This window comes from Aythya marila, assembly GCF_965140915.1.
Source record: "Aythya marila genome assembly, chromosome: 2".
Taxonomy (NCBI): domain Eukaryota; kingdom Metazoa; phylum Chordata; class Aves; order Anseriformes; family Anatidae; genus Aythya; species Aythya marila.
Window position 1 is genome coordinate 42,414,878 of NC_139043.1, and position 18,811 is coordinate 42,433,688.

General features: G+C 38.2%; 1 protein-coding gene across 4 annotated transcripts in view; it reads left to right on the forward strand.

The window, feature by feature from the left end:
• RBMS3 (RNA binding motif single stranded interacting protein 3) overlaps window positions 1-18,811 on the forward strand; it is a gene marked incomplete at its 3' end in the record, with an annotated part of 697,589 nt that overhangs the window by 199,113 nt on the left and 479,665 nt on the right. For all 4 annotated transcript variants that reach the window (XR_014317039.1, XR_014317040.1, XM_082754887.1 and 1 more), the window contains exon 3: window positions 9,997-10,170. Coding sequence is in view for 2 of the 4 variants with exons in the window: in XM_082754887.1 (XP_082611013.1) it covers window positions 9,997-10,170 (174 nt within the window). The remainder of the gene's footprint in view (window positions 1-9,996; window positions 10,171-18,811) is intronic.

Sequence of the window (18,811 nt, forward strand, 5' to 3'; positions counted from 1 at the left end):
CTGTGTTGGTAGATAATAGTGTAACTAATGTGGTAAGCCTCTGTACAAACCTTGTTAATATTACTGTTTTTTCCTGTTTCTGTCATAAGGTTGTGACACCCATATGTGTCAGGAAATACAACATACAACTGAATATGCTACATGGCAAATTTTCCTGAAATCTGTATTCTGAGCACTGGGCTGCAGAGTTCTGTCTACTGACGCAAAAGAAATATGAAATTTAAAGTATAATTTTTAAAGGAATTTCTATAGTAACTGTAATAGTTTAATGCGCTGTTAAACCTCTAGCGTTCTTAGACCGGTGTCCTTATGGAGTGGTAAGAAATTCTATCCATCCTTAGGTTTTATAAATGCAGTCATCAGCTCTACAAGGGATTTTACTTGATAAGCGAAGGTTTTAAACCAATCGGGAATAATGTGACAGAAATCTCCATCTGCATTCGTTCCACATCTTGTCTTGTCTAGTGAGAAGTAGGCTCAGAAACACAAAACAGAAAACACAGATGAGACAGGGTAGCATCTGTTTATCCTTGGAGCATCATGCTGTGATTTTTGGTCATCTCCTCTCTTGTCCTCAGTCTCTGCTCCTCGTCTCTCGTCTGGTTCTTGCATCCTGGGCATAAGTACTGTACTTACATTTTAAAATCGAGATGACAAAGTCCTAAGAGCCCAAACAAGCTTCTGGGGATAGGAAGGGGTGCTGTGGTTACAGCAGGAAGAAACACAAAAACAGAGCTTCCCTTCCCCGCCCCCCTTCCCCTCCTTCTTTTGCCTGTCAGGTTTATGATGTTGAACTTCAATAGGAAGGATCTGAATCTTCTTCATACCATTGGCCTCTCGGGCAGAAAAATCCCATAGGCCAAGCTGCGCTGAGTTATTCCCCTAGCTGTCAGTTTTTCCTAGAAGTGCAGCTCTGCGTGCCAGGCTCCAAGGAGCTCAGCTAGATTTCCTCTTCTGCAGTTCCATGACTTCTCTTATTTGATCCAACAGGATTCAAAAGATCTCTGCCTTCCACCTCAAGCCTCTCAATATGTAACCTCCTGGGGGTATTTTTTCTCAGCAGGGTAAAATTCATGAAACTTAATTTCACATATCCTGGAAAGCAAGTCTTTGCTACGCTGAATTCAGATCAGTTATAGTCAACTTCACAGTTAAAATTGGTTCATCCCTTTTAATAAATTAATGACCTCTCTCCCTCCCTCTCCCATGAGTGCCCAAAGCTTAAGGGAAGAGGAAGTGGCTTTTCTAGGTAAATCTGTAGCCCTTTGTGCATGTTCCTCTGTTCTGTATTTGATACTTGACAGATATCTGGGGCAGTTGAAATTGATTTAGAGTATCCTGAGAGCTGGACTTGGGTACATCTTTTCTTATTTCTTCTTCACTTTGTAGTTCATTCTGCTTTCTCTTTTATTTTTCGTATCTTCTACTGAAGACATGTGATGGTTAGACTGTCTATTACTTTTCTAATGGATTAGATGAGTACGGGAAAAGCCAGAGGATATTAGCTTTTTCACATTCAAATATGTCATATACAATATATGTGGTTCTGTGAATATTTAATTTGAGTGAAAGGCCTGTAGTCTTTTATCTGACTGTGATTTCACCGAGTAAGAAATCGCTTTTCATTTCTGGATTTCCTGGATATCTAGTTTGCTTCCTTGCTTTTTAAAACATTCATTGAACATTCCTCTGCCAAACCAAAACCTTTGGCCAGTGTTGATCCCAGTAACAAAATTCATATTGAGTTTTTGTTTTCATTTTAAGAGAAAATTTTGTTCATTCAATTTATTTGACATTTGCTTCCTCCTCCTGAATTCCCTCAGTTGAATCTTCAGGGGCTGTGTTGTCTGTAATGTCCCTCAAGCAATCAAATATGTCGGTGCTTAACACACGATGAGATTTTAGATGTGATATTGAAAAAAACGTAAGCAATATTTTTTTCCCTATATTACTTAATTCCATAAGAAATGTTGTTGAGGTTCAGATTGTTATGCTGGAAATTATAACTCCTTGGTCAGAGAAAGCAAGCTGTTTTATTGTCAAGAGAGCAGGAGCCCGTTCCCCATTCAGCAGTAAAACAATTTATGGGAGGAGTGTTTGTTTCCCCAGCACAAAATAAAAACTGTTTGCAGGGTATTGTAGCTAATGACAGGATGGATAAATCATGCACCTGCAGAACTCCTGGTATACAATAGATACAACATTGCAGGAAAGAAATCATAGCTTTGATAAATGTCCTAATCCCACAGTGAGGTTTGCAAAAGCATGCAGGTCCATCCACATGAGTTAGTGGCGGAGTGGCACATTGGGTAGCTTTGCAGGATTTATAGAATTCTTCCCAGTGGCCAAATGCATTTCATAATCACAGTGTTTTCAGTAAAGTAAGCATTTGTGGATTAAGAGAGCCATAATGTGCTTGTCATTTTGGAATCAATGCCTTGTCTATTGTAGCTGGGGAAAGAAATCCGACTTTTTCTCATTTGGTAGGATTATAGAAGGGATGTTGTGCCACAGACATTTTTTGGTTGTTCATAAGCATCCTTCTTCCCTGGCATGTGTGCCTGGATTGCTTTCATTGGTTAATATTGCAGACTTGCTTAAATTGTCAGCCAGGTGTTGCTCTTGGGATTGTCTAAAAAAAAATTGTACATTGCAGACCTAGTGTGAGGAAAATCATTTTGTATCCAAGACAGGGGTTGATTTATTGTTCAGGGAATAATTCAATATACATATAGTAAACAGATATATCAGAAAAAAACATTAAGATACTGCAGCACATAGTGAAACACACCTTTGGGTACGATAAAAGGGGAAGGAATTCAAGTGTTAATGAAATAATTATTTTTCCCTCTGAGCTATCAAAACCTAATGAGTTTAACAAAAGATGTTAGCTGTCTGTAAAAAGTCCCAATCTAGTAGACAGGCAAGTGCTAAAATCAGTCATCAATCAGTAAAGCTCCTGAACTTGTGTTTCAGTCAGCAGAGCATAGGTCCACAAAAAAAGGAAAGATGTAGGTAAAAATGGGTATGAGAGCCCTCTGTGTCTGGGAATGTGGTCATAGGAAATGTAGTCATCACACATTAAAATATTTTTCTAGATGGTACTTAAATTTTTGCAACATCCTTTTGTGTCCTGTCTTTTACCCAGGGAATTCTGCAAGTCCCAAGTACTGCTGAGTAGTTTGCAGAAAAGACTTTGAGAGTGGCAGTTGTCAAATATGACAAAAAGTTCTCAGACCTTGTAAAAACACTACTCCAAAGATCTGCCAAGATCAGAGACTAAAGATAGTGTGTTTTGTATGCAATAAAGACTTACCTGAAGATTAATGTTGACCATCAGATTTTATCTGGAACAAATCCTCTCCTTCAAGCCATGTGCCTCTGTGACTTGCATGTTCTCCATCTCCTGGTGGAAGAACATCATCTTCTCCTGACACTCCATACAGATGTGTGCTTTCGTAGGAGTATATTGTATTGGGTGACCGGTTCATCGGTGTGACTTCTTTAGAAATCAGACCTGTGCAGCGTGTTCATTTTTTTTAATGACTTTAATTTCTCACAATACATTGATTAAATAATAATCTGAGCAGCGGAAACTTTGACATTTTCCATGTCCTTATTCTTTTCAAAGCGGAGGAGATGGGAACGTGGAGTTAAGACACTCAATACAAATTCGGTCTAACAACATAACTTTTACTCCCAGTTTACCTTTTACAAGTAATCTGACAAAAATAAAATATGTCCTTTGGAGAGCTTCTCTTCACGTTTCCTTCTGTGGAAGGAAGACTTACATGTGAGCAGCCCATGAACATAAGTGTCCCCATTCTCCACATCTGTGTACAAAATGCATAACAAAACCAGTACAAGTTTCTCTTCTGCATGTGAAAATCCTTTTCCTATTCTGCAGAAGCCAGTTTTAAGCACAGCAGCATTTCTTGTGCCTTTTACTGTCTTTGCATTGAGCTTGCCTGTGGAGATGCAAGTGGTGACAATGTTTTTTGGGAGGTGCACATGCGCAGAAATTGGCTATAGCCCAGCCTAGAGAACGGCTGAATAACTTTTGGTTGCACCCAGGCTGTCCACATAGGGTAACTAAGAGACTTTAAGTCTTTAATCTGAATTGTTGGTAGCCTGCCTCTTGTCATTAGTTCTTTGCCTGTTGTCACTGACCTGCATGGTATGGTGGCCAAAAACCAGGCTTTTCGTGATCTCTTTGTGGAACCATGATGCCTTCATATTTTTTCAGCTCCCCTGCTCAATCTCTGTAACTTCAATAACAATGTTTCATACTTTGCACAGGAAAAAATACTCTTAGGATTTAAGTAACAGTTAAAAGAACAACATGAATTACAGTGTTGAGTCACTGGAAATGACAGCAACTCTAACCGGGAAAGTGTGAAAACCATATATATTCTGTTTTCAAGGCAGAACTCTGGGGAAACATAACAATGACTGCCTGATTTTTTATTTTTTATTTTTATTTTTCTAGAATACATTCCTTGAGAGTTAGTTAGATAATTTGGGATCTATCCCTAAAACTCAGTGTTTTTGCTGGGCCCCATCTCTAAGGAATTTAGCTCTCTGTTGTGTCCAGCTGACCTGGGTCCCCTTGGTCCTATCTGTGGGGAGCCTGCTGAGTGCAGCAAGCCCACAGGGCTGGGGCAGCTGGGTTGGATCCTCTGCCTTTTGGCCTGATGTGGGCTAGTGCTTGGTGCTCTTGGATCCAGTGGATGAGCAATAGCCTCGTATGTATGCCGAGATATGAAATATAACCTCATCATTTCTCTGTGGTTTCAGTGGAATGCCATTTCTCTCGGGTTATCCTGTTTTTCCAGGTACAGTGTATTGAGTTTCAATACCATGTCTGGAAAAACAATGTTTCTCTTAAAGTTTGGTCATGCCTCTGAAACTTTTTCATAAAGGTTATGAGACAAACTTGATAAACTCTAAATTTGTAGTGGCCAAGTATTAACATCTTAGTTCTTACTGAAACAGATGGAATCTGGTTCTAGACTGCAAATGATTAGCAAGAAATAGTGAAAGATTCTGTTTGGAAAAGTAGCAGCACAAAACTATTTGTTCCTGCTATTGAAAAAAAAAATATATATTTTCTGAAATATCTTTACTGTTTTTTTTTTTTTTCTTTTTTCATTTTGAATTGTTATGAAAACTTAAAAAAGGCAAAAAAAAAACCCTCTCATTGTCTTCAGTTTTGCAATTACCACAGTCTTCAAGGTCTCTCAGGTGGGTCTTGTGAGGAACTGCCTTCAGATTTGGTTTGCCAGTTTCATATTTTCTGTGAGCAAGAAAATAAATGCATCATTTTAGCGCATGCAATAGTGTTCCAGGGCAGCTCTTTTCATTCCTGACTCTTCCAGTTATAGGAAAACTTTGATTTCTATGGGAACAGTAGTGTTTTGTAAAGCATCCAAACTTTTAAGAGTGCAGGGCTGTGCTTTGCATCATGGTCTCATCCAAATACAGGCATGAGGAGACTAAGCAAGCAGCATCTCCAGGATGGTTATTTACTCTGCCTTACCCAGCCCATGTAATCATTTTACATAAATCCAAAAAAACAAACACACAAAAACCAAAACAAAAAAAAGAAAAGAAAAAAAAGGTACATTTAAAGACAGAACTATTCTGTAATCAAAATCCAAGGGACTGGAGACAGCTCAAGTTGTGTGGGCTAAGAAAATGACATCATAGCTCTGGTAAGTTGCTTTTTGAAGATGAGGTAGTGGGAGGCTGAATTCAGATGTTATTTACACCTCTTTATTCCCACTTTTTTTTTTTTTTTTTTTTTTTTTTTTTTAAGGTAGTACAAGTAGAGAGAGAAGGTAGAGGTGAATAATTGAGCCTCTCACTTCTTTTGGAGTGCCAAAGCCATTATTACTCACAACATTTTGGAACAGTTAGTAGAAGGATATTTGATAAATGCAGTCACTCTTGCATTTGAAGTGATGTAGAATTTCAGAATTAGCACATATTTTTCTTGTTAATTTCTGCAGGATGCTGTTGTATTGCTAAAGAGTAGGGATCATGTGTGATGACATGAGGACTTCTAAGTCTACATCAGAACTATTTATGTTACTTAACATCCTAATCAAATTGTGTGCTTTATTCACATGCAAATAGGAAGGAGTGCCAGGTAGTTCTTACATCTACTATAAACTTCTTAAAAAGTCGGAAACAGCATACCAGTCAGAAATTTTGCCCCTGTTTAACATCTGCACAGTGCTTTAAAGATAAAAATGCTCCATGAATACTATGTCTATTTTTTCCACTGTTAGACTTCGCATATCAGCTATTAAAAAAACTAAGACCTGAAAGCAGTTAAGCTGAAGAAGTAGAAATAATACAAATAATACCATGTACTTCAGTCATGCTTATGTCCAAAAATGTTCAAAACTTTTACAAACCTGAGGGAAAGAAAGCCTAAAATTTTAAGAATAAGATTATCTGTATTTATAAGCCTGAGAAACTAAGGCACAGAAGAAACAGGATCATATTTTAAAATATGCTTCGATATCAATTTTAGCGATGTCAATTTTAGGTTGCATCAGACTTTTAGGGTATAAAAGTGCCTAAGTGACTTATTCAAGGAAAAAAAAAAAATCACCCCCATCTTTGTAATATATCTTGTTTCTGGTAAGTCATAACAAGCAGGACAATAGTTCTATTTTGTTGCAGTCTGATAATTTTCTGCAGAAATTTTCAGAGAAAAGTTGATCAGGTGGTCCCAGGTGCTGTAACACTGATGACCTAGGGGATATAAATAAGATAGCGTTATGTGGAGAAGTGCTATCTTTTGTTGGAGTAAGTGGTAGAGTTGGGGTAATAGGTGAACTTTCACATGCTGAATAAAAGCTTGTATGCCACAAAACTTGCCAATCTGTGGCAGGATTACCTTTGCTGGCTGCCAGGTGCCCCCCACCCCATCTTTTTCTCCCCTTCCTCAGCAAGCCAAGGAGAAAATAAGAAGGAAAAGCTCCTGGGTAAAGCTTCCTGGATAAAGGCAGGAAGATGGCTCACCAATTACCATCATGCAAAACAGACTCGACTTGAGGAAAATTAACTTAATCCATTGCCAATTAGTGAGAAGCAAAGAAAAATTCAAACAATGCTTCCTCCCCACCCCGTTCCTCAGGCTCAACTTCACTCCTTCGCTTGTAGCTCCTCAAGGGAACAGCAGCACCTCCCTGGCACTCCTTCCTCCTCACATAGTTCAGGCCCTCCTCATGGGCCTCAGTTCCCTCAGGAAACCTCCTCCAGCACAGGGTCCTCCACTGGCTGCAGGACCCTGTGCTTTCAGTCCTCTAAGCTTTATGGCGTGGTACAACTCCTCATATGTTCACCGTATGATGCAAGAAGGGTGGAAGAGCAGAAAGGGTGTGGTGGGGTTCCTTTCTGTCCCCGAATGTAGCCCCAGGGGTTAGGTACAGGAATGGGTTTTGTGTAGCACACACACAAGGGGAAAATAACCAGTTAACAATCACCACAGCTGACAATACATCTTCGCATCCCATCATCCGGAGAGGTATTTCCAGTGGTTCATACAATGCAGACATATCAGAAATAATAGGAGGGAACAGAGCTATTGTCTGGGTAGGGCAGCTCAATATGCACACAATATTCGTCTAGGGATGAACTGCTCAAGAGGAGTTAATAAGCAGCAACGCTCAAATACCTGATGTTTATAAAGGGGAGAAATGTATGTGAAGAAGTACATTATGGCTAAAACTCTGCTTGATCTGTCCAAAACAAAACCTAGCCCTCATCTCTGATGTAGAAGCAAGTCTACCAGGACCTAGAAAGAGAGATTTGTCTTTGAGGAGTGATCTGAAATATAAGTAATACGTCAAAGGAAAGAAAATACCGTTTCTGCTCCTTGGGGAAAGAGGGTAAAAGGGGAAGAAATAAAAGACAAGAAAAGAAAAAAAAATAAAAACACAACATTAAAACCCTTCAGTTTTTCTCTAGCTGCAGCCATAGCCTCTTTCCTTTGATATGTCATGATTTAAATTCATACAAAAAGATTTATTTCAAATAAGCCCCTTTAACTGTAGGGGCAGATTTTTTTTCCTAAAGCCTTTTGTAAGAACAAAGTAACCACTTGTCACACACAGTGACTAATGAGAGTTTAGTGTGGGTTTTAGTGTTCATTCATACGCTTTGTGTTCAGCTAGTCGTAAGTTAAATCTTTAGAAATCACACCGCAGGAATCCTTCGCTTAGGGGTGGGGGCGGGAGGCGAATCTGTCGAGATATTAAGAACTGTTGAGCGGAAACTGCTCTTTTCAGGCTTCCTAATCGGCAGTACAGGAAATAAACACATGCAGGAAGTCATTTGGCCTTTTCTTGAACTTCAAGTTTATACAGCAGCTGATAACTGAGGCAAACTTTGTGTACTTAAGCTTTTGAAAATTAAACAAAATAAATGTGGCATGTTCAGCAGATGCCAATGTGGCATCTACTGTAGTAATTTCTAAAACCAGCTCATCTAAACACGTTATAAAAATAGGAAAGATTATACAAGATATATATTTTTATAGCTCAGATGCATCCTTAAACCCTTTTTGAATGTCTTTACTCCATTCCTTTTCCTTCCATTTCACTAATCCTCACCCAGAGAAACTGAGCTGAAGCACTGAAATGAAACCGAAAGTCGTGCTTCCAAGCTGTTTTTTTTGCTTCTGCATCAGTTTCTCTTCTTTCCTTCTCTCCCAGTCCTCATTTATCTTGTAAGCACTTTGGGCTAAGCATAGTCTTGAGCTGTGTAACACACCTTATTTGATGGTGGCCTGTAGTAACATGTCATTAATGCTACGTATATTGCATATAAAAATTGTCTTTGAAAGGAAGATAAAAATAAATGAAGCGTCATTCTTGAATATAGCTTTTGAAATCGATAGCATCGATTTACTAACAGGGACGTTTATAAGTATTTCTAAGAAATATTATTTGTGTTTGTATTTCTAAAGCTTTCACTGTAATACTACCAAGGCCTTGATGAATTTAATGCTTTAAAAAGAACAGTTTGGGGGTTATAATAATCACAATTAATTGGTGTAAATTTGCATGGGATATTGAGAACACCTTTACCAAGGAAAAAAACAAAGCAGCAAAACCTACATGTAGAATGGAATATGGAGAAAAAAGCAGATTTACCTGATGTTAACATAACCTGATGTTAAGGCCAACCTAAATACCTTCTAAAAAGCATTCACTTTGAATGTATCGTCTGCTTCTTTTTTGATAATACATTGTTTTCCTGCACTAATAAACCACCCCATCAGTACAAGTATCTATTAGGATTTATTTTATTTTTTGACAAAAGAGGGCTAGAAACTGAAAAAAATCAGTTAAAGCAACAACAGAGAAAGCCATAAAGAACGCAAGTGATGGCACATTGTCTGGGGGCACTTTCAACTGAAGTTACTGAGTTAACTTAAAATAAATAAAATAAGATTTTGTGTTTTGTTGTTGTTTTGCAATTTAAGAAATTAAAAAACAAAACATTGTGATGTTTAAAAGTCTGTTTAGATGGTTACATATTTGTGATGTAGAAGTAGCTTTGTAAAGATATGGCCTATCCTAGTCACCAGATCAGCAGTGCAATGAATGACAATATTCAGCTCATTATAATTAATAAATATGGAAGTTTCAACTATGGAACTTGTAAGGTGGCACCTTCTACGCTTTTTCAGAACACCTCCTTATATCTATTACCTACGCATTGTCTATTTGATTTACATCCTAGCCTGAAGTCTAACAGTCATTCAGTCTTGCTTTTCGGCATTAGAGAAACGTAGCTGTTTCACTGGTGTATTTCAAGGAACCAAATTTTTGCTTTTCCCAGTTCGTTACAGGAATGATTCAAAATTGGTCTAAACTGTGTGGCAGTATGTATATATGCAATGAAGTTGTGTAGCTGCATTGTTCATATTCTACCCTAAAAGCTATTTTTACTTTGCATTTCTTTCTTTTTTGATAGTCCAGCTCCACAGTGAGAACGTACCAAAACAGTAAATCGAGAGTGACCATGAGCCCTGGCTTTAGCTCCCAGTGGAATAGCAGCCAACCTGCTTGGAATACATACACCTTCCCAAGAGCAAGCTTGCACTACCAGTCCCATGCTAGCTACACCTACTGTGCTGGACATCCTGCTGTAAGTAATTAACCTTTTCTGCAGTTACCTGAATGAGCTGTATTGACTCCCTGGGAGGTAGTGATACTCAGGGGCTGATGGTTCAGCATGCTCGGTCAGTGCTCCTTCTGTCCCATGGCAGTCAGGATGGTTACCATGTACTAAATGTAACCCTGGAAAATATTAGAATGAGTCTAAGATATAAATAGATGTGAAAGTTTAATGGCTTGGTAGAAATACCTGTATTTTTGTACATTTAGCAAGCCTTCTTGGATGCAAGTACCTTGGTATGCGTTGATTTCAATATCTGGGATGTAGGCTAGAAAAAAACATTGTTGATGGCTTCTTTTCTCTTTCTAGTCTGTTTGTTAGATGAATGAATTATTCTTTGTTTTGAAGATTTAAAATTGTACGGATGAGTCAGCGAAGGAGGGAATCGCTTCTCATCATTAGCTTTGTTAGTATTCACTACCTTATCATGAACATGATCAGTAGTGAACATGCAGTCTTGTTGCTAGGCAAAAACTATTGGTCCTCTGTCATTTGCATGAACCGGTGGTCAAAACGAAGGAGGAGGGGGTCTCACTGTTGGTGTGTGGTTTAATTTGACAACCATGAAAGGGTCGCAGCTGAAGGCTGGTGGTGGTTTTTGTCATATTTGTGTAGCAGACTGTTTATAGTAGAGCCCTTTGGTTCTTTTAGTTTCTATTTTTGAAAGGCTTGGAGAGAGTTATCTGGGGAAGACCTCATTAGTGTAAGCAATCTTCCCTTTTTCCCACTCTATGCTTTTTGTTGTTTTAATGTTTGGATTTGAACTTTGCTTTGGATATTGTTAGCGTTTCTTAAAGGACATGCTATCTTAACATCCTGTCATGTGTATATAATGAAGTTTCATCATCCTACAGTGAATTCTAGTAGGAAAATAGGGGAAAGTGCAGTTTTTACTACAGAGGGGAAATTGTGCTATGCAATCTTATTGCAAGATCTGTGTGATTTGATTTAGGCCTGCTATCTTACCTGCCAACAGACTTTTGGCCAGAAGTTTGTGTTAGGAATTGTCTGAAGCATTAACTTGGTAATTGAAATAAAGGAGGGGAATAAATTTGTAAAGTCTTATCTCTTTTCTGAGATGGTGAGATCTCAGAGTGAATTGAACATCTCTATGGACTCTGTTGTTTGCTCAATTCCCTTATGGTGTCATTGAAAATGATAAAAACTGTTGTGAAGGGAAGAAAGGTATTTGGAATCAGAAGGGCACAGATATTTTCCTTGTTTAGAATGATGGCTCAGAAAGAGTCCCTGTACTGCTTAATTTAACTTAATAAACTGTGGGTATTCAAGTCATTAACTGCTCCTTAACTTTGATCATTTAAAATAAACACTACCCTCTCTGTGAGTCAAGCTTTGACTCTACTAAACAAAAGGGCATACAAGAAGGATGCTATACTTCCTGTAAGATGGTTTAAAAATGGAGACATCTTTGTATCCTTACAAATTAAAGTGTCAGTCAAGATGCTGGAGTCTTTTTTTAGGATAATTCCACAGTTCCTCTTTCCTTTGTTTGGACTAAAGTTGGTGGTAACTTAACTGGAATCACGTTACCTGTACAATATTTGTTTTTATCAAGCTCTTTAATATGTAGTCACGGGAAATGATACCTCCATCTGGAGGTTGATTTAGATGGTAATTGTTAAGTAGAGGTTTCAGAGTAGCCAGAGTTGCATAAATCTGTGTGCACATGAGAAAAGCCAAAACCAAGTAAAGAAGCACAAAGTAAATAACTGAAGTGTTTAATTAATCCTGCCCACAGTGTCCCTGGGTATGACAGGCTAGAAAATTTGGCACGTTTCTTGGCTCCTGCTCATCAGAGACGGTGCTACTCAGCAGGTGACTTCACTGGTGGTTAGATGCTGTACCAGGTTAACTGCCATTGCAGTGCCTACTACCACTGTACTCACATACCTTTTCCATACATACCTTACTTCTGCAGGCTCACAGATTTGAGGCCAGAAATGGGGCCAGAGCAAGGCATTCTAACAAACTCAATTATTCCCTCCTGCAGCATTGGATGGGGGTCAAGTTTTCAAGAGAAAATGCTGCCATAATATTTGCTTCAATACCTGTAGCAGTGTATGTGATAAAGTTAGAATTAGTCTGGTTCCTGTTTCCAACTTAGATTTGTTTAATCTGGGTTCAAACCAACACTTCTATGGCAAATGACAACAATAAAAGCTGGATACAGAGGAGCTCCTTTATTCATGAATCTTCACAGTGTAACATGCTCAACTGGATATCTACTATACTTCTGAGGATTTTATTTGCCCTCATCTGACACAGGTTCACCAGAACAAGCTGTAGATTTTATTGCTGTATGAAGCTGTTTCTGCAAAACCTCCCACATGGAATATGTCTAAAGATCATTGTAGTTTCTTGATGCTTTGGAGGCTAACAAACTTACGAGCGCTTTGCAAGTTCAAGGCAGACAAATGTCAGGGAGTTGGATCTGGCCTTGAAGTACTTAAAGATATTAGTCCCTGGAGAGAGAGCCAAGAGAAACGCTTTGGATTTCTCTACTGTTTGAAAAAAAGCTGTAGGAGACAAAAAAAGATTCATGATAATTGGCCCAAATGTAACTCAAAAAAAAACCTAACACACACCTCTAATTCATTTTATTTCCTCCAAAATGAAAGTAAAAATATCATACAAAGTGCTGTGTTAAGACACCCTTATGACTCTGGCTGGTCCTAAGAAATATGTCTGAGCCAAAGGCAGTTGTGTTTTTTTTTTTTTCTTTTTTTTTTTTTTTTTCTGATCAGAGAACACAGTCTGCATCTCTCTTCCATGCTGCAGCAGTCCTTGATTAAAAGCAATCTTTCCACCCTAAGAAAGAGAAGAACAGGAAGTTCATTTAAACAGAGTATGTTTTCAGCTCTTGGAGTTACCTAAGGAAAAAAAAAAAAAAAGACTGCAAATCACCACAGTGAACAGTGTAATGCAGTTTTTGAAGAAACAAGATGCTAACTTCTCCTAGCTATCCAGGGAGGCAGGATATCCTGTAGGATCTGTGTATGCTAATATCAGTAATATGTGGTCGATGGCCCTTACAAATTACATGACTACTTGTTTTTTATATTAGGGACTAGAAATTCATCTGGCATTCACATGCATAGGCTTGCAGCCAGAACAATACAGTGTGTAGTGCTCAGAATAGGAGGAGACACCTAGCTATCTAACACTCTTGAACTTGCTTCACATAAGGAAGATAAAAAGAGGTAAAGAAGAGTCCAAGTTATTCTTGATATCCCCACTGGGCAGGATGGTAACAGTCCTTTGACCACTTTCACATCTGTGCAGGTTTTCTACCCGTGCTTTTTGCAGTGTCTAAAAGACTCGCTTAATTTACCAGAGGAATTTCAGCAGATCTTCAGAAATCCTGTTCAGTGAATTAACTCTAACAAATGACTACTTACATTGTGCTGTAGTTTTAAAGAAATGCATGGTGTAAAGTGGGCAAGCAAAACACAGGTATGTCAGCAAGACCTGGTCTGCTTTAGACTATTTCAGCTGAAACTCTAAGGGAGTCCCTTATGTCTTTCTTGAATATTCATGTAGCAGTGACAGCTATCTGCCACTCTCACTAATGGAGAAGTCAGTCTTTCTTTAAGAAGGAATTTGTCAGTGTGATATTCTTTGACGGAGCACCTAGTACCACAGCAAACTGAGGTACCCTGCAGGGTTTGAAACCTTTGTTGTAGGCCCATGAGGCAATGAATTCAGTTGCAGGTATTAATTTCGTCATGTGCATACATCTCTATAGTGCATGTGGTGTCTTTGCATTCCTTATCTAGATATGCAACTCAGCATATGAAAGACTTTCCACGAGAATCTATTCTGCACTCTAACGGGATTTGGTCACGCTTCACTGGATCAGTGACAGCCTTCAAAGAATGATTGGTTAAATCTGTAAAGTTATTATTTGGAGCTCTACAGATAATGTTTACAAGCTGTTACATCTGAGATGTCATATGTGGATCAGACAATCAGTTTGCTTAGCAGTACTGCTGTCCCCATTCCAACACCCTGTCCCCAGACATCTTTCTGCTAACTTCTTTAAATGCGTGATTGCTTCTGAAATTATACTGTTAGTGGGAATGTGCAAAGCAGAATTCAAAAAAAAAAAAAAAAAAAAAAGAAATGGCACAGAACTCTATGGCCTTCTTTCACTCATTTCTCTGAGCCCTATTAGGATCTCAGATTCTTAATCTTATGAATCTGAAGACCCAGTAGAAGGAGCTGTAGCTCCCTTTTCATGTTCACACTCACAGCCCTTGGACAGAAAGAGCAAGGAGGGAGCAAGGCTGTCACTATGGGCAACACTAATGGAAGGTCCCACTCACTGTCAGCATGACTCTGCAGAGTGCATCGCAGACATTTCCATGGCAGGTAGCTAACCCTTCCTGCTGATGACAGAACTGCAGGACTGTAATATTGCACAGCTGTAACGTTTTATGTAAATTGACTGTTTTGATCATTACCACACAAATTGGATTAACGTCTGTACCGAGCCCTCAGCGACTGACTTTTTTAACAATTTATTTTGTATACATTCATTACATTAGAAAACCTGCCATATTTATCTGATTAGATAATACAATGTTTAGGGACCATCTGAGAATGTGAGATGCAACTATTAATTTCTGTGTGTATGCACAGATACGTGCACTGGCTAAATTATTAGTTTGCGTGTATATGTTTATGTACACAGACACCCTTCTTGGCTAAAATCCCTGCAAAAAGACATAGGAAGGTTCTAAATGTAGGACTGGTGGTGGTTGTTGATCACCAGCCTTCTGATGTGATCCTGTCATCTGAAATGTATACCCAGTTTGGGATCACATTCTAGTTCAGAAATGTTATATCCTACTCAAAATCGGTTCTAAAGCACAGAAATAAGACTGACAGAAAGAATAAACTGATTCATACCAAATTCTTATGATAGCCCATAAAAGATGAGACTGTACTCTATAGCACAAAGATAATGTTTAAAGAAGAAAATGTCCTTAAATTCAAGGAGTGTTCAACACCTACAGCATGGGTGTCCTATCCAAAACGGGCCTTTATTGCTCTAGAAATATAAGCTTGAACAGATCAGCACTTTGTTTCATTTTTTTTTTCACCAAGATCTTTCCAGCAAATAACTTCGTTATACCTCTTGTTAGAGAATGAGATGGTGCTAGGAGTTAAATGCTTATCAGTATAATACTGTCCTCCATCATCACTAATTTCCAAGATATCTGTTTAAACAGAAGCTGTCACTTTCTGATCTGGCTTGATCCTCCTACCTGATTCATTTTGTAATGTCACGAACAGTGAATTGTGGATTCATGGAATAGAGCACGTCTGATTAGAGATGAAGAAACTTCTACACATGCACATCCTTATAATCAGCAATGATGGGAACGGAAATAAATAGTACAGTAGGCATAAATTGGAAATGTCTAAGAACCTCTCAATTTCACTTCAAGTTCTGAAATCTTGGTTTTCTCCGTCCTTAGACTTAACTCTTTCTTACCTTCCAGGGTCTTTCACGAGAGATTGATCCCTACCATTTTTAAACCAGTATTTCTTTGATGCAACCGGCTATTGCCATTATAATAGCCACAGGTTAAAAAAAAATAATTATTATTATAATGGAAACTGGTCCAAAGGAACGTGCACAGTTGAAGAACTGTTGAACAAAATGTGTGCTACATGACACTTTGGTTACACTATTACAGTATATGAAGCATAAGGGATGTATTTTGATCCTCTAATGATGGTGATCACCTTGTAGAGAACTGTCACACCGTATCTCCAAGATGCCAATTAATCTGAGAAAAGATGGAGTGTGGGCTGGAGAAAGGGGGAACAAGAGTTCCCAACCAAGGAGAAAAGAAAGAAAGATCACCAGAAGCAATTTTTTTGTAATGGCTTATGTATTATAATATGTTACCTATGAAATAGTGCAAGAAGAAGTAAGGGAGAAAATGAAAGAGGCAGTCATTTAAGTGAGAATAAGGGTAATGTCTCTCTTGTAGGATGTCAGTTGTGATACAAGAGCAAAGCTGTGCTGGTAGGAGGAAAGAAAATGAAGAATATTTTTAATTGACAAGATGTTCAAGCTATCAGGTGCAATGAGTAGCTTAGTGATCAAGTGCAAATCCATATGCTAACTGCTGACCTAAAATATTTATTCTGTTTATCTGTTACCTCTATCTACAAGAACAGAGCCTCACAAACATGAACCTATTAGGCCACAAACGTAAAACACATTTTCACTGTGGCTTGGCTTCTTTGGGGAAGAGGGGGGTGGAAATTTCAAACCCCCAAACAAATATGCCTCTTAATTAAGTTTTCTCACCATCTGTGCTTACTTATAGTTGTGGCAAGTGGTACCAGTGACTTGTGAGATTGCTTTCAATGCTGCCTCTTTAGGCCAGCTTTTCAAAGCAGCAATCACATGCAGTTAATTCTGATCAGATCAGCTTATCAGCTCAGTTCATTGTAGCGCTTTCATAATCATTCGTGTGTGACAGCCCATTAAAACTTGGCCAGGCCTTTAAGAAAAAAAATCACAAAATCCACGAATGTGTTTTACATTCAGCCTTTGAGTTATACAGAATATTTGTTTTGTGTATTAACCTTTTAAATTGTACTTCTCTGAGGGGTTGTAGAGAAAAGTTGCTGGTACGTAGAACTTTAGCCAAAGTAGTTTACTGTATTTTATCTCAAAGAGTAGTTTCATTTAAAAAATACATATAATGCTGTGATAATTTTGTTAAATGCTGTCTATGGTCTGTTTGGCTCTTGCAAAGATACAATACCATGGATGCAGCCTGCCAGGCCTGGGAGGGCAAACACGGGGATAGGAAGGCCACTGCTTGTGGATGGTTCAGGTTGACCGAGTGAGGTTCTCCATCCTGGAGGACTTCTGGGGAATGGCAATTCCAGCTGGAAGCTGATTGCTTTAGTTAGAAATGTCAGGGCCTCTCAGGACAGGAAGCACTGAAAATGTAAAGTGTTTCAAAGGATCTGCAAGAAGTGTTTTTCAAAAAGGGTGGGGAAATGGAGAAGCCCACACTAAATTTGAGTTTGGAGCTGTTTGGTTTCAATATTATGACATTTTGTGTACGAATGTTAGTGTAATGTGTTTTTTTTTTTTTTTTTTTTTTTTTTTTTTTCTATATCCACTGCTTATTTACACATTGCATATTGTCATTACATGCCTGGTTATTCTTTCTCAACAGATTAATTAAAGAACATTTTGGATTAATCATGTTCACTATTTTATAGATATGTCTGTAACCTGTGTTTCAGGAGAGAGAAATTAAATTTTCCACAAACTTATAGGACACAATTTTTTTATCCAAAGTAATAATATTGAAGAAATCAAAAAAATCCTTTTTCTGTAACACTTGTATACTTATTTTCAATAAGAAAGATTTATTTGTGGAAAATCTGATTGAAATCTTTGGTATGACCAAAAATATATAGGGATATATATCCACAGTATTAGCAAAGTACGTATGACTGTAAAGTTTCTCACTGCTTCTAAGTGCTAATAAGGTCAGCTGCTCTGAAGATGGGAACTTTCTGTTTACAAACAGAATCTGTAGGAATTTTCTTGCTGGTTCCAGATTTTTGTTCTCGTGTACTGAAGAACAGATACATACAGAAAGAAGGTATTTTTTAACAGACTTGAAAAATACAAACCAGATGCTGCCTTTTTCTTTCTTCTGAAAGAAGGGAAGAAAACTCCCTAAATTTAGATCATAAGATAGACTTGTAGGAGGCAGTAAATACAGATCTTGGTAAATGTCTATAATTTACAGCTACATGTATATATATATACCCATATATATCTATACATGTATTTGTGTCTGCATTCATCTATATGCGTCTGTCTCTATATATGCATACATGTGCTTCAAATGTTTGTTTTGGTTTTCTGGTTTGATTGAGCAAACAGGAGGTCCGTGGTTCTAATAGTAGCTTCTCCATTACGTTTTCAGTGAGCCAGACAGGTTGTCTTTAGGAATTGTTAGTAAAGGTGATGAGTTCCTCCAGGCTCCAGAGAAAACTGTGGTATTAGGGCTCAAGAATAGATGCTACAAATTGCCAACCTGTCACATGTTTTGGAGACACCTGACACTTTTGGAAAGATTGATTATTTCAAAAGGCCAGCAACTGCGTTGCTTTCATTTTAGATAATTAACATGCTCAGGAGACTTCCTTGTATTCCAGCCCCCAAGGGTGAAGATTTTTGGACTAGTCTGAACAAATATCGCTTCAAATAATTTTGCTGATGGAGTCTTTCTCTTCCTTCTTAATTTTAATTGGGGGTATTGATTTAACTGAAAATCAGCCTGTTTAGTGAAGGCATAGAAATTTTCCTTCTGTATGTAGACCTGCTTCATTTGGCATACAAGATGTTTTGTTTACATCAGTCCTGCAAATGGGATGATATTCAATAACACTGTCAATGGCAACTTCTGTTTACAAAGGGAGTTGGAAAAAATAAGTGTCAACCTCAGAGATACACACACATACTGTGAAAGACTGTCCCTGTCCCAAAGCACATAACAAGGTGGGATAAAAGGTGGGAAGGAAAGCAGGGGCTCTG